General features: G+C 39.3%; 1 protein-coding gene across 1 annotated transcript in view; it reads left to right on the plus strand.

The window, feature by feature from the left end:
- ZC3H11A (zinc finger CCCH-type containing 11A) overlaps nucleotides 1-11,912 on the plus strand; it is a 29,464-nt gene extending 17,552 nt beyond the window's left edge. The window contains exons 11-16 of the mRNA XM_065938194.1: nucleotides 5,660-6,163; nucleotides 6,964-7,043; nucleotides 8,745-9,075; nucleotides 9,606-9,772; nucleotides 10,202-10,269; nucleotides 10,690-11,912. Coding sequence (XP_065794266.1) covers nucleotides 5,660-6,163; nucleotides 6,964-7,043; nucleotides 8,745-9,075; nucleotides 9,606-9,772; nucleotides 10,202-10,269; nucleotides 10,690-10,948 — 1,409 coding nt within the window. The 3' untranslated portion in view covers nucleotides 10,949-11,912. The remainder of the gene's footprint in view (nucleotides 1-5,659; nucleotides 6,164-6,963; nucleotides 7,044-8,744; nucleotides 9,076-9,605; nucleotides 9,773-10,201; nucleotides 10,270-10,689) is intronic.
- Nucleotides 11,913-20,292: the final 8,380 nt, after the last annotated feature.

Below are 20,292 nucleotides of genomic sequence, written 5' to 3' on the forward strand. Positions count from 1 at the left end.
TTTTCATTTAATTTCCTCCTGTTCTCTAATTTGTTGTTGTTGTTCAGTTGCAAAGTCATGTCCAACTCTGTGATCCCATGGACTGCAGCGCACCAGATTTCCCAGTCCTTCTTCACTATCTCCTGGAGTTTGCTCAAATTCCTGTCCATTGAGTCTGATGCTATCTAACTGTCTCAACTTCTGCCGCAGTCTCCTTTTGCCTTCAGTTTTTCCCAGCATCAGGATCTTTTCTCTTGAGTCAACTCTTTGCATCAGGTGGCCAAAGTATTGTGGAGCTTCAGCTTCAACATCTGTCCTTCCAGTGAACACCCAGGACTGATCTCCTTTAGGATGGACTGGTTGGATCTCCTTGCAGTCCAAGGAACTCTCAAGAGTCTTCTCCAACACCATAGTTCAAAAGCATCAATTCTTCGGTGCTCAGCTTTCTTTATAGTCCAACTCTCACATCCAGGCATGACCACTGGAAAAACCATAGCCTTGACTAGATGGACCTTTGTTGGCAAATAATGTCTGCTTTTTAATATGATGTCTAGGTTGGTCATAACTTTCCTTCCAAGGAGTAAGCATCTTTTTAATTTCATGGCTGCAGTCATCATCTGCAGTGATTTTGGAGCCCAGAAAAATAAAATCAGCTGTTTCCCCATCTGTTTGCCAGAAAAGTAAAATCCACTGTTTCCCCATCTATTTGCCATGAAGTGATGGGACCAGATGCCATGATCTTAGTTTTCTGAATGTTGAGCTTTAAGCCAGCTTTTTCACTCTCCTCCTCCACTTTCCTCAAGAGGCCCTTTAATTCTTCTTCACTTTCTGCCATAAGGGTGGTTTCGTCTGCATATCTGAGGTGATTGATATTTCTCCCGGCAATCTTGATTCCAGCTTGTGCTTCCTCCAGCCCAGGATTTCTCATGATGTACTCTGCAGATAAGTTAAATAAGCAGGGTGACAATATACAGCCTTGACGTACTCCTTTTCCTATTTGGAGCCAGTTTGTTGTTCCATGTCCAGTTCTAACTGTTGCTTCCTGACCTACATACAGGTTCTCAAGAGGCAGGTCATATGGTCTGGTATTCCCATCTCTTTGGGAATTTTCCACAGTTTATTGTGATCCAAACAGTCAAAAGCTTTGGCATAGTCAATATTACAGAAATAGATGTTTTTCTGGAACTCTTTTGCTTTTTCAATGATCCAGTGGTTGTTGGCAATTTGATCTCTGGTTCCTCTGCCTTTTCTAAAACCAGCTTGAACATTTGGAAGTTCATGGTTCACGTAGTACTGAAGCCTGGCTTGGAGAATTTTGAGCATTATTTTACTAGCGTGTGAGATGAGTGCAACTGTGTGGTCGTTTGAGCATTCTTTGGGATTGCTTTCTTAGGGATTGGAATGAAAACTGACCTTTTCCAGTTCTGTGGCCCTCCTGAGTTTTCCAAATTTGCTGGCATATTGAGTGCAGCACTTTCACAGCATCATCATCTTTCGGGATTTGAAAGAGCTAAACTGGAATTCATCACCTCCACTAGCTTTGTTTGTAGTGATGCTTCCTAATGCCCACTTGACTTCACATTCCAGGATGTCTGGCTCTAGGTGAGTGAGCACACCATCGTGTGAAGGATTGGATGGTGAATATTTTAGGCTTGAGGTCCACAGTCTCTTGGTGCAACTACTCTTCCACTAGTGTGAAAGTAGCCATTTGCAGTATATAAATAAACCAGTGTGGCTGTGTTCCAGTAAAACTTTATTTATGAAATATAGATCATGACCAGATTTGTTTGCTGACCCTATTCTAGATGGCTGATTTTCTACTGGCCTTGCAGTGTTTTTTTTCTTTCTTTTTTTTTTTTTTTTTTGTTAGATTTATTTTGTCACTTGGATTTTTATTTTTCGATAACTTTTCTTACTTAGTTCTCTGATTTGTCCTTTTCCATAGCTTGATATCTCACAGTTCTAAAGGTTTTTTTTTTAATTTGTTGAAGTATACTTGATTTACAATGTTGCATTAATTTCTGCTATACAGCAAAGTGGTTTAGTTACACATATATACATATCCTTTTTCATATTCTGTTCCATTGTGGTTTATCGCAGCATGTTGAGTATAGTTTCCTGTGCTACATGGTAGGAAGCACTTTGTTATTTATCCATTCCATGTGTAATAGTTTGCATCTCCTAATTCCAAACTCCCAATCCATCCCTCTTCTACCCACGCCAGCAGCCCCCTACCCCCTGCCCTGGCAGAGCCACAAGTCTGTTTTCTATGTCTTTGAGTCTGTTTCTGTTATGTAGATAAGTTCATTTGTGTCATATTTTAGTTGACATATATAAGTAATAGTATATAGTATTTGTCTTTCTCTTTCTGGTATACTTCATTTATTACGATAGGTCCAGTCGCTAGGTCCATCCGTGTTGCTGTAAATGGCGGTATTTCATTCTTTTTTATGACTGAGTAGTACTCATGGTAGCTGTGTATCACATCTTTATCCATTCATCTGTCAGTGGTCATTTAAGTTGCTTCCATGTCTTGGCTATTGTAAGTAGTGCTGCAATGAATATTGAGGTGCCTTAACATTTTTGAATTCAGCTTTCTTCATATATATGCCCAGGAGTGAGATTGCAGGATTATGTGACAACTCTGTTTTTAGTTTTTTGAGGAAGCTTCATACTGTTTTCCATAGTGGCTGCAGCAGTTTACATTCCCACCAACAGTGTAGGAGGGTTCCCTTTTCTCCACACCCTCTCCAGCGTTTGTTATTTTCAACTTTTTGATGATGGCCATTCTGACCAGTGTGAGGTGTAGTACCTTACTATAGTTTTGATTTGCTGTTCTCTAATAATTATTGATGTTGAGCATCTTTTCATATGCCTGTTGGTCAGCTATCTATATATGTTCTTTGGAGAAATGTCTATTTAGGTCTTCTGCCCATTTTTCTATTGGGTTGTTTGTTTTTTATCGTTGAGTTGTATGAGCTATTTATATATTTTGGAAATTAAGCCCTTGCTGACTGCATTATTTGCACATATTTTTCCCTCAAGCTGTAGGTTGTCTTTTTGTTTATGGCTGCCTTTGCTATACAAATGCTTGTAAGTTTGGTTAGGTCCCATTTGGTGGTTTTGTTTTTGTTTGCTTTTATTTCTTTTGTTTTGGGAGACCAACCTAGGAAAACTGGTACAATTTTATGTCAGAGAATGTTTTGCCAGTGTTCTTTTCTAAGAGTTTTATGGTGTCATGTCTTATATTAATAAACCTTTAAGCCATTTTTAGTTTTTCTTTGTATGTGGTATGTGAGTGTGTTCTGACTTCATTGATTTGTGAGCAGCTGTCCAACTTTCCCAGCACCTCTTGCTGAAGAGACTGTATTTTCTCCATTGTATATTCTTGCCTCCTTTGTCAAAGATTAGTTGACTGTAGGTATGTGGATTTATTTCTGAGCTATCTATTCTGTTTTATTGATGGGGGTTTCTAATTTGACTCTTCTTTTAATAGGTGTATGTGTTATTTTGTCTTCACTGCTTATCTTCATTCTGGGTTGTTGGTTTTTTTTTTTTTTTGGTTCATTTTTAATGTTGCTTTTTCACAGTTTAGGTTTAGGTTTCTTCTGTGATTCTAAAGGTCTTTTTCCTGGCTGGGAGACCTATCCGTATAAGTGAGAGAGGGTACACCAAGTGGTGTCTTATGTTGGTTATAGGCTAGAAGGCTGAGGGCTCATGTAATTGCTACAGTAAAAAAGCCTTTGTTTATTTTCAGAGTGCAACTAACTGTTTTCTAGCTTTGCTTTTTCCTTTTCTCCCTCATCTCTCCTTTTTTTGCTTGGCATTTGGGAAAGCCTGAAATTTCCATGTTTTACTTCTCTTCTACCCAACATCGTTATAATGTGCTTCCTTTCCCTAAGGAGTCTTCTCTTTTTAGAGAGCAGTTCTTAGGAGAAGGTCTCCATTGACCCAACTGTTCTGTAAATCATCCTTTATTTCTACCACTGTTAGTTTTCATACTAGTTTGGCAGATTTTTTTCTCTCTGAGAAAGAACAGATCTCACTCCTATACTTTTATCTATTCTTCTGTTTCTGTAATTTCAGACATCTTTCTGTCTCAAATTTCTCAAGATTTATGTTCTGCCACTGGCATCCTTGTTTTCCATTGCTGTTGTGGATTTATTCTTTTAATGTCTTCTCTGTTGTTTTGATGAAATTTTGAAGTGTAGGGAAATGGGGTCTTTGTGTCACCGTTCATGTACTTTCTTAAAGTGATAATTTTGAGATCAGATTACCATCTTGAAATTGAAGAATTTTTATTTAAAAAAACTTTATAAATATCAGTGAGTGAGTGCTTCCCCTGTAATAGGTTCTATACTAAAACAAATATAGTCACTGTTTTCATGAAGTGGAAATATAAGCAATTAATGTACTGTGTGATCAGTACTGTGATCAGAGAAACAAACTAGACTGGAGGATGTCAGGTTCTAAGCTGAGCTCACTTTAACTAGGTAGCAGAAGTGTGACCAGTAGGGACTGTTCCATGTAGAAGGGACAGCATTTTCAAAGATTCAAAAGATGAGACAGAATGTGGTATGTTTAAGGTTGTAGAAGATATTTTTTGTTTTTGGTGTTTCATTAAAAGGTGTTATTTAGTGATTAAATATGTGTGTGTATAATCTCCATATTCTTATTTTTCTCACATTACTTCATTATTTCTTTCTTTAACCCCTGCCAAATATGAAATTTGCTCTTTAGTTAAACACATAAAGAATGATTAATGTATTGTGAAAAATAACTTCAGTGGCATGCCAGTCTCTGGGCCTTTTTCATTTTTCTTCTGTCTTAACCTGTTTTACCTCCTTTTCATTCTTTAAATATCACTTAAATATTACTTACTCTGAAAAGCTCCCCTTAACCAATCTCTAGATGTTCTTGCTGTATACTTCTACATAGCATTATTTAGTTGCCTTCAACCACATGGGTTTGAACTGCGTGGGTCCTCTTATATGCAGATTTTTTTTTTTCCCAGTAAGTACTTACTACAGTACTACCTGATCTATGATGGTTGGTTGAATCCACAGATGCAGAACCATGAATGCAGAGCCCAATTGTAGTTTTATATGCGGGTTTTCAACTGCACAGGATTTGGTGCGCAGATAATCCCACCCCAATCCCTGCATTGTTCAAGGGCCAACTGTACTTCTTTTATCAAAGCTGTTATTATTAGCACACTTTGTTGTTGCTTGATTATTGGTTTGTTAGACTGCAGACTACATGTGTGGGCAGTTTGCGTTTTGCTTACCGTTATGTTTCTAGTGTGATATCTGGCAGATGTTTGTGTCTATCCATGGATGGAAGAACTAATTTATTCTTTTTAGTAAGATTTATAATGACAACCTTCTCCAACTAGTAAAAGGCTTTCAGTATCCTCAAGAATAAACTTGTGAATAGAAATCCAGATCAGAAAAAAAAAAAAAAAGAAATCCAGATCAGTCATTTTTGCCTCCTACATGTTTTCCTTGAGGACCACTATCTAAAATTGAGGTTGAAACTAATGTGCTTTTGTTCATTTTAATTTCTTGCCTAAATTACACGACTCTTATTGGACTCTGTCCTGATCCAAGAATAGAGAGATCATAAGTTGTTAAGAGATGAACTCCAAATACAGTGATTTGTTTTTCCCCCATGAAAACAGAGAAAGTTACTAAAGTTGGTGAGATCCATGTGAAGACATTAGAAGAAATTCTTCTTGAAAGAGCCAATCAGAAACGTGGAGAATTGCAAACTAAACTCAAGACAGAAGGACCTTCAAAAGTTGATGATTCTACATCAGGAGCAAGAACCTCCTCCGCCATCCGAATCAAAACGTTCTCCGAGGTCTTGGCTGAAAAGAAGCACCGGCAGCAGGAAGCAGAGAGACAAAAGGGCAAAAAGGACATGAGCTGTGTCAAGCTAAAGACTGACAATGAAATTAAAAAAACAGTGATTTTGCCACCCACTGTAGCCAGCAGAGGACAATCAGAGGAACCTGCAGGTAGAGCAAAGTCTATGCAGGAAGTGCATATCAAGACGCTGGAAGAAATTAAACTGGAGAAGGCTCTCCGGGTGCAGCAGAGCTCTGAGAGCAGCACCAGCTCCCAGCCTCAGCCTGAGGCCACGCCAGCGGCAAAACGGCTTCTCCGGATCACTAAGAAAACAGGTAACAAAAGAATTTGATCTGTAGTTTCCCCAGGTAATATTTCAAATGGCAGTATTCCACACAATATTCATGGGATTTCTGTGAGAACTTTTTCTTTACTCAGATAACTTTGAAAACCACTGGATTAAAAGAAATTATACTAGTCCAGTGGTTAGGGCTCTGTACTTCCACTGTAAGGAAACATGGGTTCCATCCCTGGTTGGGGAAGTAAGATCCTGCAAGCCACGTAGCACCCTGCTCCCCTCTCCCCCCACACACACAAAAAGTGAAACTGTTTCTTTATGGCAGTGTTATATAGAGCTTTGGTATCTTAATGTGCATTTTGAATCTATATGAGGACTGAACAGATTTTGTCTACAGTTTTATATGGCCTATCTTTATTCTTTAAAAAAATTTTTTTTTACTTGGTTTATTTTTATTTTTAGCTGTGCTGGGCCTTCGTTGCTGCATGCGGGCTTCTTTCATTGTGGTGAGCAGGGGCTACGCTGGTTGTGGCGTGTGTGCTGCTGCCGGTGGTGGCCTCTCGTTGCAGAGCGCAGGCTCTGGGGCGCTCAGACTTCAGTAGTTGTGGCATTCAGGCTCATCATAAGAGCTTAGTTGTTCCAAGGCATGTGGGATCTTCCCCAGATCAGGGATTGAACCCGTGTCTCCTGCATTGGCAGGCGAATTCTTAACCGCCTTGTTAAGAGGACACCAGAGAAGCCCTTGTTGCTTTTTTGAGAAAAGTTTTATTTAACTTCATCTGTTATTAAGTTGCAGCATGAATGAAATTATTAATGGTGTGTTTAATGTGAATCTAGGTATAAAAGAAGAGAAGAAACTTCAAGAAGAAAGTGATGTTGCTTCTCAGAGCAGTGTTTCTAGAGCAGAAGCTAAAAAGGTGGGTTTGTTTAGATTGATTTTATAGGTTTGTCCATGGCAGGAAAAGGTTAGATGAATGGTAAGTGTTCTCTTAAGTTTCTGTTTAACACTTCACTGATATATCAGCTTAACAGTCTTTAACTGTGCTTGTAATTTTCCTTTCAGAGTTTTCTATACTTTTATGTGTATCAGTATTTAATGCCCTTTTAAGTTGTTTTTGAAAAGTGTTAGTTGCTCAGTCACGTCCCACTCTGCAACCCCATGGACTGTAGGCTGCCAGGTTCCTCCATCCATGGGATTTTCAAGGCAAGAATACTGGAAACTGTTTTTAATTGGCCATTAATATTTTTAAAGTAAGTTTTTCCCCTGTCTTTCAGAGTAATGCTACTCATTGTAAAACTTGGGATTTAAGAATAAGTAACCCCTTAATTGTACAATCCAGATGTTACCACAGTTAGTTTTTGTCTGTTTGGCTGCCTCTGGTGTTAGTTGTGGCATGCAAGACCTCCATCTCGGCATGCAGGCTTTTCGTTGGCGGTGAGTGGGCTTCTCTTCAGCTGTGGTGAGTGCCCACCAGGGCTCAGTAGTTTCAGCACTTGTGCTCAGGCTTAGTGCCCCCTCCCCCACCCCGCATGTGGACTCCTTCCCCAGCCGGGGATTGAGCCCACGTCCCCCACATTGGAAGGCAGATCCTTCTTAACCACTGGACAAGCAGGGAGGTCCCTCGAGCCTCTTCATATATTTACGTATGTGAATGTGTTTAATGTCTAACTCATATTTACAGCATAATTGAGAATTCTACAGTGTGTCATTTTGCAGCCTACTTTGCCATATTAATGGTTCTTTAAGATGATAGCTTTTACTGGTCGTTTAGGCAATGGCACCCCACTCCAGTACTCTTGCCTGGAAAATGCCATGGATGGAGGAGCCTGGTAGGTTGAAGTCCATGGGGTCGCTAGGAGTCGGACACAACTGAGCGACTTCACTTTCACTTTTCACTTTCATGCGTTGGAGAAGGAAATGGCAATCCACCCCAGTGTTCTTGCCTGGAGAATCCCAGGGATGGGGGAGCCTGGTGGGCTGCCATCTATGGGGTCGCACCGAGTCGGACACGACTGAAGTGACTTAGCAGCAGCAGCAGCTGTGTCCTATTACACAAATATAGTCTGTTTCTGAACTAGATTTTGTTTTACACAATTAAGATGATGAACATCTTTGTACAGAATCTTTGTGCAAGTGTCTGATGAGGAAACATTTTGTATTAGACTTAAACAGTCAAGATCGTCTACCTATAGAATGTGGGTTTTTATTGTTCCACACATCTTCAGTCTTTTATCTTGAGTTTTCTATTTAATAGGGGGTTTCCCTGGCGGCTCAGACAGTAAAGAATCGCCTGCAGTGTGGGTGACCTGGGTGCAGTTCCTGGGTCAGGAAGATCCCCTGGAGAATGAAATGACTACCCACTTTGGTCTTCTTGCTTGGAGAGTTCCATGGACAGTACAGTCCATGGGGTTGCAAAGAGTAGGACATGACTGAGCAACTAGCACTTTCACTTTCACTTCTGTTTAATATAAAATAAAAAGCAAAAGCTCTTGTATTGTGGATCATATCTAGACACTGCTTGACTTAGATGTTAGCTTGTTAACTTATAAATAATAATTATCATACAGATTGTTAGAGGTACTAGATTTTTAATTCTGTCATTTAAATTTATCCATAGGCTTCAGATGAGACCACAACAGTTGGCATGACTAAAATTCAAGTCAAGAGATGTAAGACAGTAAGAGAAAAGTATGTGCCGAAACTGCCAGAGAAGGGAGCCTCACAGAAGGAAAAATCAATTTTGACACCCCTTCGGGGAGATTTACTCTCTTACAGTACCGAGTTAGCAGAGAAGCCCGTGCTCACCACCGTGCTAGGCATCACACGGCACCTGAGTAAACGGCTTCCTTCAAAGTCATCCCAGAAGGCAAAGGTGGAAACCTCAGGGATTGGGGACTCGGTACTGAATGTGAAGTGTGCAACACAGCCCTTGGAAAAGCGAAGTAAAGGTGAGTGTTTTTAGTAGTGTATCTTTCTGTAGAATTTCAAAATTACCAAGTTTCAGTGACTGTCTGGCAGTAATTGGCTTGAATTTCATTTGCCTTTGTTTACTGGTCACACAGGTAGATAATGATATTTCTGATAAATCTGTTTTTAAAAGACAAAAAGACTAGATGAGTTCCTTTCTCACAATTTAAAGTTGATCTTTATAAAACTTTATCTAAAACTTTGCATGGTGGATTTTTTTCCTCTGGTTTTGAAGGAGAGAAACACTGGGGAAATGAAGAGCAGTAGCAAATTCAAAAGCCACTGAAATGAATTGTTTCATGAAATAAATATATATATGTGTGTGTGTTTATGGCTGTGTGTAGTACATAGTGCTGATGGGTCATCTTTAATCTGGTTTTCTTGTTTAGTTGGTTTTTAAATTATTTGTGATATTACTGTTGCTGAGAAGAAATTTTGATATTCCAAATTTTATTCTCCATGTAAAAAGGGGATTATTTTAGCTTTTAATCAGATATTTCCTGTCTTATAGCTAAACCTAAAGTGAATGTGAAGCCATCTGTGGTTAAAGTTGTCTCATCACCCAAATTGGCCCCAAAACGTAAGGCGATGGAGGTCCACCCTGCTGTCATTGCAGCTGTGAAGCCACTCAACTCCAGCAGTGTCCTGCAGGAAAGCCCAGCCCAAAAAGCAGCTGTGGTAAGAAGTAGATCAACTCAGGGACACTTTAGTCTGTGTGATAGGAAAGCAGGGAAGATTCATTTTTAGCTGTCTATATTATGTGTAATATCTTCTGTCACTTCCTAAGTATTTTTTTTAGTTGTTCAGGTAATTATTATATTTTATATTTACAGCTTAGGCAGGATTTTTTTGGGGGGGGTTAAGCCTAATTATGATATTTTGCTTATTTGTGCATTCTATCTTTGGATTACTGATTCTTGGATTGATTCTTGGATTCCTAGTCTTAAAGAATGGTAGCCATGATTCTAGTGAAAAAAAGTGAAAGTTGCTCTGTTGTGTCTGACACTTTGCAACCCCATGATTCTAAGAAGGCAGCAAAGAAAATGAATCTGCTCAAATTTAAAAATCTGACTTTCCCACTGAGTTACCTTACTCTAACTTTTGTAGGCTATTGTCCCACTTCTCTCTGAGGACAAATCAGTCATTGTGCCTGAGACAGAAAAACCTAGAGACAGGTAGGTAATACCTTGCAATTCTTTTTAACCAAATTTTAGACCACTATTACCGTTTTTGTTTTCTAAAAAATAACACTGCTAGATAATTTGAAATATTTACAATTTAGCTACATCTAAGTAAATCTGTTAAACTTCAAATTAACTGCAAGAAAACCTCATATTCAGGGTTGCTGTTCTCTTTTGATGGTATTGATTGTATTTTGCCTGTATTATTAAAAAAGAATGTTTTTAAACCGATCTGAATTCTCCTTTAAAGGATGAAACTGGTTTATCCCAAATCAGTAAAACAGTTCTTTATGTGTTTTCTCAAAAACAAGTCTTCACAAAAATTCTTTGTGTACCTGGGACCAGGTGATCTGACCTGCCAACCATTCACAAAAGGGCAGTTATCTAATAACCTTTTGGGTTTTTTTCGTACAGTTTTCTACTGCCTCCAGCCCAGTCCTCTTCAGAGCCTCCCACCCCGGAAGTATCTGGCCCTTCCTCGTCTCAAATGACCACAAAAACGCGCCGACTCAGCTCTGCCTCAACAGGAAAGCCCCCACTTTCTGTGGAGGATGATTTTGAGAAACTAATATGGGAGATTTCAGGAGGCAAATTAGAAGCTGAGATTGACCTGGATCCTGGGAAGGATGAAGATGACCTTCTGCTTGAGCTATCAGAAATGATTGATAGCTGAAGGTGGTAGTAGAACATTTAAAGCAAAACAGACAGACAAAAAAACTCACCAAAAAACTGGACTTAGTTTCATCTATTATAACATTTATCCAAAATGATTATTTCTTTAGTCTAGAATTTGCCCCAAATCAGAAGTGTACCTCTGAATTATCCACGTGTGTCCTGGATTCCTTGGGGTCAGATTTTTAAATCCCTTGGTAATCATTTTGTCCATTTGATGCCATTGTTCAGCATCTTCGAGAAAAAAGTTCTGTCTTACCCCTCTCCACAAAAAGGCTGAGTGGGAGACCTAAGTGAAAGGGTGCAAGAAAACTTAGTGACTCCTTGAGGTATTTGTCAGTTTTTACCTTTTTTCCCTTTATTGTATAATTTCTTTTATCTATTGTCTTAATGTACCTATTGTTAACCTGAGTTCAAAAAGGGTGAAGATGGCTGCTACCATTAAGGACCAAATTTCATGCCACCACTAAAAAAAATCCACTCAGTCTGTGTTAAATTGTATGTCTTTTTAAAGGTATTTGGAGAATTCAACTAAGCTTTTAGAAACAGCTGAGCAGCTCAGGAAACCTGTAATCTGGACATAACTTTTTGGACCTGATTTTCATGCTTCTGCTCTGTAAGCCTCTGAAGGGCAATAGCTAATTTATTATTACTGTAATTTTTCAAGGCTTTAAAGTGCCTCAGGGGTCCGCTGAAACTAATTTTCTATTTCTGGGATTCCCTGGATTCTTAAAAAGAGATGGTGACATAATGATTACAGGAATTTATTTTTTAGCAACAAAGTTGTCCCTTCTCTTCTTCAGTACTTGCTTCCTTACTAGTGTTGTATTATCACAGGGATAGAAATTGGTTAATTTTTTCATTTCTGATTCTCCTTGCAAACTCCTCTTGCCCAGTATTTATTTGGTGCCCTTTACCCATCTGAGGGGGAAGAACGAGCTCACTCAAGCTGCCCTTACTTATCCATGGACTACAGCAGTACCCGGAATCGTACTGTAGCAGGAGTTACCAAGATGCTCTGGGGGTGTATTGTATGCCTTCCGGTTTTCTTCATTTCTGAATTGAATTTTCTTTTATTGATGTTGATCTCCTTCATATCACCTCAAGGTTTAGACTTGTGAAGGAAGGAACAAGTACGATGGGGATAATGGTCTTGAAAGGAGACATATTGTACATAATCAAAAGGAAGAGGAAAGGACCTGCCCGTTTTGATACTTTGCTGTAGGTGGCCAGTTTTGTTTCTCATAGGGAAATCTGACCCACCTGTCATGTTGGCTCCTAAGGAACTGCTGTTGTAAGCGGCTCATCAAGAGTTGAACCTCATGTAACCTTGTTGGGAATATGAAAAGGAAGAAAGCCACAGGACTGCCCAATTCAGTCTTGGGAAGATCTGGATGATTCTACACAAGCAAAAATGACTTGAAATTTATGTATAGATACTTATCTACCAGTCCATCTTCAGCTGACTGAATGTTGTCTAATAGCCCTTCTCCAAAGCAGGGGTGAAATGTTCTGGTTTCACCACAGATTTTCTACTCATTTCATTTCTGGAATTGGCTTGTAGATTCCAGGTCCCTTTTGTATATAACCTTTATTCTTTGCTTTTTTAAAAAAACAATTTTGTTTCATATTTAAAGCCTTGTGTTAGTCAGTGATTCATGTTCACCATTATTTGAACAGTTTGCCATTACAGCAAGATAAATACTTATTTGTGTTTTAAATAAAACTGGTGTAGGAACACCTTGATGTTGTGAGTTAAGTAGTCGTACATCACTTCAGGCTGAGATCTGCCTCAGTAGAGGCCCAATTAAATGTTGTTGAACCTTTGTGTACGTAATCCAGTTTCACAGATTGTATTTGTCTTTAGAAACCTTTTACAAGGACATACTGCCAAACTTCTCCATATGTGAGGATTTTTTCCTGACAGTGATGCTTACCCATTATTATTCTAACTCAAGTAATGTCATTAATTCTTTTAAAGAAGAGAGGGTTTAGAAATGATCTTAGATGGCTTCAGCAATTTAGAATTTTCAAGCATGAACGCATATATGAAATTTTTAGTTCAGGGAAGTCCAGTTTTTTGTTATGGAAATATACATAAATTTGTTAACCACCAAAGAAGATATGCCTTCCCAGATGACGCAGTGGTAAAGAATCTGCCTGCCAATCAGTTCCTGGGTTGGGAAGATCCCCTGGAGTAGGAAATCGCAACCTGCTCCAGTGTTTTTGCCTGGAAAATTGAATGGACAGAGGAGCCTGCTGGGCCAGCATCCACGGCATTGCAGAGACATGACTGAGCACACACACATAGCCTAAAAGCCGTCCCCAACAAATTGAATCAACTTTTCACAGAAAGCAAAAGATTGCATATTCAGTTTTGAGCTATGATGGTTTTCAATTTTAACAGGAAGAAGGTCCAGATGTACAATTTGGCCATAGCCAGAGATTTCAAAATAACTTGCAGCTTGTGTGTTTGTCTCAATAAATGATCCCTCAAAGTTCTGGCCTTAACCTCAAATTCCAGTGGTCCCCTCTCATATGGCCAGAACATAGTTTATGTTCCTCATGGCCAGTCTTTGGTCAGTGTTTAAATACAGTTTCAGAAATAAAGCTTGTTCTCTATACTGGTCAAAGTTTTATGATCCTTTTCTAAAATTGTGGCTTCATTTTGCCAGAATATTTCTGCAGTTCTTTAAAATATTTGCTTTGTCAGGAGCCAAGAGGAACTGTGTGGTCTTCAGTTGCTATGTAACACCACTTTAAACTAGCTGACATGTGCTGAGTACTTATTACGTGCCTGTTAATTCACATATCTGTTTGACATTCATTCTATACTGCATTGCAAGATTACTGCTTTTTATCCCCACTGTAGTGTCAAAATCAGTATTTTCAGATATAACAATAGGAGTATATTTTTTATCTGCAGTTGGGTTTGATTTGTTGAACCTTCCAAGAACTTGATTAAATCAGATCTTTGAAAGCTGCTGAATAAATATATGGAAGTATCCACAGGTTATACATCTGACTGTATTAAAGATTCTCATTAAATTTGTGAAATAAAGCTACAGCCATCAATGCAAAAATACTTAACCATTTTCTTAACATTTTACAATAAAAGGGTCAGAGTATAAAAATGGCCCCAAATAATAGCAATTAAGAATTTATGTTTTTACACAAATAGGCAAATAAAAGCCCAAGGTGGCTCCATTCTTTTCAGGTTAAAAAAAAAAACACGTATTTTTTGAAATAATCACTAAGTGGGCCTATTAGTCAAGTCTGGTTGGATATGACTGGGAAGGTGTTGCTGCACTGGAGTCAGTGGGAATGAGCAAAAAGTAGCGGGTTAAAACTCAGTTATGCCTTTTCCTAGGCCTTTTGTTCTAGATTCTGTGACCTATTTGTCTTTAGATAGGAAGACAACAGCCTGTTAAGATGAAGAGTAAACTCACCCAATACTGAGAATGCAGAGGTGGAAAAATGCTCCAGTAAAAGATTATTGTAGGACTTCGCTGGTGGTCCAGTGGTTGAGACTATACGCTTCCACCGCAGCAGGCACAAGTTTGATCCCTGGTCAGGGAACTGAGATTCTGCATGCCATGGCCAAAGAAAAAGCGACTATTTGCTAAATAGACAAATGACTGAGATAGGGCATTGGATGGAGGAAGAGAAGTTTCAAGGGAAAAGAGAGTTAAATAGATGGATCCCTTCCCTGGTAGGTGTATTTGTTAATGAGTTCACTTATTTGGCTTGAGAGGTGAAGGAAGATAGTCAAGTTTAGAAAAACTGAGGAAATGTGAAATACATTGGCATAACTGCCACAGAAGTATTTTGGACTACCCTCCCTTGAAGAGGCTCAAATTAGAACACAAACTCTTACCATCATTAAACACTGCTGGCCACTAGGGACAGAACTTATGAAGCAAACCCCAGCTTTGAAATACTTTTAAGGAAAAAGTAACGAGTGAAAATGGGTATAAGTATTAAATGGATGATGCTATTTATAGATGGTTCCCAGGTGGTTCAGTGGTAAAGAATCCACCAGCCAATGCTAGAGATGCAAAAGATGTGGGTTCAATCTCTGATTCAGGAAGATCCCCTCGAGTAGGAAATGGCAGTATTCTTGCCTGGAAAACTCGATGAACAGAGGAGCCTGGCAGGCTACAATCCATAGGGACACAGCGTCAGACACCACTGAGCGACAGCACAAAAAAACATCTATAGAGGATGATGAGAAATCAATGAGTTCCAGAATGGTCAGAGGAGGTTTCCTTGCGATATTAGATCTGGAATTTTGTGTAAAGGAGATGAAGAAAGATGTATTTTAAATGTGAATTGGAGTCACTGCTCATAAAATCCTCACGTGCCCTCCCCTTCCCTCCAAAATTAAATTCAAGTCCTTTAGCACAGCATGCAAGGCCCTGTTGTACTAGCCTCTTCCATCATTCACCCTTCATGCTCTACACGAGCAAAACTACTGACTTCCTAATTTGACTACACTAATCTCACTGTTTGCCTTTGTTAACGCTATCTTCTCTTTTCTCGTCTTTTCCTCTGCAACTCCTACATACCATTCGACTTGCGGATTACCTCTCCCAATACCCCGTTCTCCCTCTTCCAAACTGGGGTCTGGTGCCTACCTTCTAGGCACATACTTTGTTTAACCTTCATTGTTTTGAAACTACCTGTCCATCTTTCTCAGCAAAATATACACTGCTTCAGATAGAGGTTCTTACTAACCTATGTATTCTCAGCACCTAGTACCAATCTGGCACAGAGAAGGAATGCCACAGCCTGGGTGGCTTAAACAACAGAAAGGTATTTTCTCATAGTTCTGGAGGCTAGAATCCCACCATCATGGTGTTGGCTAGTTTGGTTTCTTCTTGAGGCCTTTCTCTCTGGCTTGCAGATGGCCCCCTTCTCACTGTGTCCTCATATGAGGCATAGTCTTCCCTCTATGCCCATGTCTGTGGCTTTTGTTTATATTTATTTATGGCTGTGCCGGATCTTCGTTGCTGAGTGTGGGCATTCTCTAGTTTCAGCAAGCAGGGACCACTCTCCAGTCATACGAGGGCTTCTTGCCGTGGCTTCTCGTTGCAGAGCTTTGGCTCTAGAGCCCACGGGCTTCACTATTTGGGGCACATGGTCTTAGTTGCCCCATGACATGTGGAGTCTTCCCAACCCAGAGATCGGACCCTAGTCCCCTGCACTGGCAGGTAGATTCCTAACCCCTGGGCCACCAGGAGAGTCCCACGTGTCTGTTTTCATCTCTGCAGAAGGGCCCACCCATGTGTGTGCATATGCACTCAGTCATGTCCGACTCTGCGACCCCATGGCTCATCTGTCCATGGAACAATTTACCATTTCCTTCTCTGGGGGATCTTCCCAATCCAGGGCTCAAACCCACAGCTCTTGACTCTCCCGCATTGTTAGATGAGTTCTTTAACAGCTGAGCCACCTGAGCCACCAGGGAAGCCCACCCATATGACCTCATATACCTGAATTTCCACTTTAAGGGCCTATTTCTAAGTAGTCACATTCTAGAGGTACTGGGTATAATAGCTTCACTACATGAATTTTGAGGGCCACACTTCTGGTCATAACAGCATTCAGTAAATACTGCTGAATGAACGAAAAAGTTCTTCACCCATTTCAGGGGTTATTGATCTTTGCTAGACTGCCCCTATCTCTTCCCAACCCCCTTCTTTGTCATACTTCATTCAGCAAGCTGTGAGTCTTCTGGTTGAGATGCAAGGATATTCTTCAATATGTCTCTGTGGGCCAGCTGATTTTCAGATACCTGAAAACTTCAGATTTTACAAGAACATGACTAGTTGGAACACACAAAAGGAAACAAATGTGCCATAGTACTTTTCACTGATGAGTTCATTGAACCCGTGATAAATTCATTCACGAGTTTCAAAATTCAAAACGTATATAATGGTAAACAGCAAAAGTCCTCCCTGCTCCTGCCCCAGCTCCCTGCTTCTCCAAGACCAGTTCTGTTTCTCAGGTATTCTGAGAGATTTTAGGTTCATATAAGCAAATATATTTCTCTCTAATATTACATATAAAACATATCACCTTTTTATTATATCATGAACAGTCTTAAATTATGAATTACAAATTGAGGACAAATCCTGTTTCACCTATACCCATACCAGCTATCCACCCTCTGTTCTGGACCCCAGGACTAAGGCTAGAGGTAGGTGAGCAACGAGGGGATAATTTAAGGGAGCGCTCACTCTCAGAGTTGTACTTACACATGCAAGTGTGATGACTTAAATTTTGCTCCTTAGGCTTGCTCCATCGGAGATCCAGCTTTGCTGGCGCCGCTTAATTATTTTGAAGTAAACCTCAGATACATCATAGCTTACTTTTTCTCTTACTGTATATTAGATATCTTTTCATATGTGGACACAAAGATCTTCAATTTTTACTATAATTGCATACATAGTATTACACTATATGAACGTGCAATAATTGAGCTAATTCCTATTGATAGATAATTAGGTTGTTTCCCATCTTGGTATTTTAAACAATGCTGCAATGATTATATCACATATGTAAGTTTATTTGTGTGATTAAATATTTAGAGATGGAGCTTAGTAATTTATATTCCCACCACTTTTTGATCTTTGCCAGCCTAGTCCGGGAAAACGACTTCTTGGTAGTTTAGTTTGCATTTCTTTTATAATGAGTGAAGTTGAACTTTTTTTCATATGTTTGAAGAAATTTGTATTTCCTTTGTTAAAATTTCCAATTTTTATTTTGGGTCTTTGTGTCAGATTAGAAATGGCTGTAAATTCTTTAACACACTTCTTTAAAGTGGGCTTTAGGGACTTCCCTGGTGGTCCAGTGGCCAAGACGCCCAGCTGCCAATGCAGGGGGCCTGGATTCAATCCCGGGTCAGGGAACTAGATCCCACATGCCACAGCTAAGACTGGCACAGCCACAAAAAAAAAAAAAAAAAAGAGAGGGAGAGATGGGCTCTGTTTTTCTAGCCCTTGAATCTGGCCTCGGGTGTGAACATTATACTAGTTTTCCACCTGGCCTTTCAGGGTACTGTTAGCTTCAGTCTTGGCTTCTTAAAGCCTTGAGCCCCCATATAATAAAGCATACTCCATGGCCAGAGAGATCATGTGCTGAGGCCCTGAGGCTACATAGACATGGAGGCTGATTTAGGTGGGGCCAGCCTTCCAAATACACATGCCAGATCCTTAGATACAGCTTCTGAAGCAGAAAAAGCACCCAGCTGAGCCCTGTTCAAACTCTTTACCCACTAAGGTCACAAATTAAAAAAAAAAAAAAAAGGGTTGTTTTAAGCCATTAACCTTTGTAATGTTTCTTACACAGTAATTTTTTTTTATGTATTAGTAAAATTACCCATTTGTTTGATGCAGTACAAACATACTTTTCCCAGATCTTCTCATTTTGCTTATTTTGATGGCTTTTTATTCATGGAAAACTATATAATTTTTATATCATTGAATTTTTACTTTTCAAAACTAACTAGAGCATACAAATGAGTAAAATACAAATTTTCGGAACAAGAGAGATGATTAAACTAGACAAATTACAAAGAAATTAAAACTAAAGAAAACTAATGCCTGTGTACTCAGTCGTATCCAACTCTCTGCAACCCTATGGACTAGCCCACTAGCGTGCCTCTGTCCATGGGATTTTCCAGGCAAGAATACTGGAGGGGGTTGCCATTTCCTCCTCCAGGGAATCTTCCCCACCCAAGGATTGAATCTGAACCTCCTGCATTGCAGGCAGATTCCAGGAAAACAAAGAAAACTAAAAATTTCTCAAAGACTCAAAATTTGAACAAATAGCCATTGTGTACTTAGATTTAAAAAAATTAATTCTAAGTTGTTCTAGGTTTAATGTATAATCACAGTAAAAATACCAATAGGACTTTTTAAAATTACATAAGTTTACTCTGAAGTTTTAAGGAAAAACAAAAATAACTAGGAAAATTCTGTGAACTTTTTGTCCTGCCAAATAAAAATAACAGTGATACTAGTCTAAATAGATACTAAGATCAACTGAACAAAATATAAACTCTATACATAAAAACATATACCTACACACACACACACACACACACACGATATACTATAAATGTGGCATTTAAAATTGAATGAGGAACAAATGGTTATTATTTTTGTTTTTTTGTAATAGTGATGGACAAGTGGGTAGCCACCTAGAAACTTTAAAGTTGTATCAGTTCTAGGATATACTGGTATAAATTCTAGATGGATCAAAGATTTAAATGGAAAATGGCAAAATCATTAAGAAAAAGTAAATCTCTTCTCATGAGTTGTATAAGTCAACTGACTGGTTGTAAAGATTAATCCTTAAAAGTTAGGAATCGTGCCTTCGGAAATAGGAAAATGTAAAAACAAGTAGCTAAGCATTTCTACATCTGAGATCACACAGGTATACTTGTGTGTTCTATTCACACTGTCTTCAAATTCATCAAATCTCAACTTTTCCATGTGTTTTCTAGGTCCTTTTAAAAAATTACTTTCATGTCCTTTGATCTCACATTTTTATGAGGTTGTTATTACTATTACCCTCTTTAAACAGAAGATCATGAAACTGAGCCAGGACTCTGTGGGGCCTTCCAGGTGACGGACCCCTTTGTATCCCTTTCCTCTTATTTATAGAAAAGCTTTAACCTCCTAGGCCTTCCCTGAGTTTCTAAGAGTAAATTTAATTAGAGAAGTGAGAAAATGCAGAAACAAAAGAAAACGGTCAAACAAGACAAAAGAATGATAGTTTAGCCATAAAACAGAGTCAAGGGCTATAGATAATATCCTGAGCCATATCTTTGAGTTGTTTTGCAGATACTAAAACTGCTATCAGGGAGAAAAAGCAAACTACATTGTGACCTTGAACACATAGCCTTCAGACTGCCTGGGGCCTGAGGATCCTTAATACTGACCCCTGTGACCTCAGCTGGTTACCTCACCACCTAGTGAGCTGTCCTTCACCACAAACCAGTGTCAACAGCTTGGCTTTACTGCTCCTTGGAGCAGACCCAAGTTTGGTTTGGTAACAATCTCAGTTAAACAAGTTATGATTCTGCTACTTGCAGCAGTGTGTCTAAGTGGTGTCTAATCTAAGCGGTGTCCCCTTGGACGAGTCCCTTCGACTCTGTTTCAATTTCCTCATCTATAAAATGGATATTCCAATTAAAGGAAATTTCTGCCAGCCCACAGCCCAGGATATAGCCTAACCAAGTCCGACCCCTCCCCTCCAGCTGTGTTACCCAGGAAGCGATATGTTGGAAGGTTGAGACCTTAATGTGTACACACGTACACTACTTCTTCATTGGAT

Source organism: Muntiacus reevesi, chromosome 5 (genome assembly GCF_963930625.1).
Source record: "Muntiacus reevesi chromosome 5, mMunRee1.1, whole genome shotgun sequence".
NCBI lineage: Eukaryota > Metazoa > Chordata > Mammalia > Artiodactyla > Cervidae > Muntiacus > Muntiacus reevesi.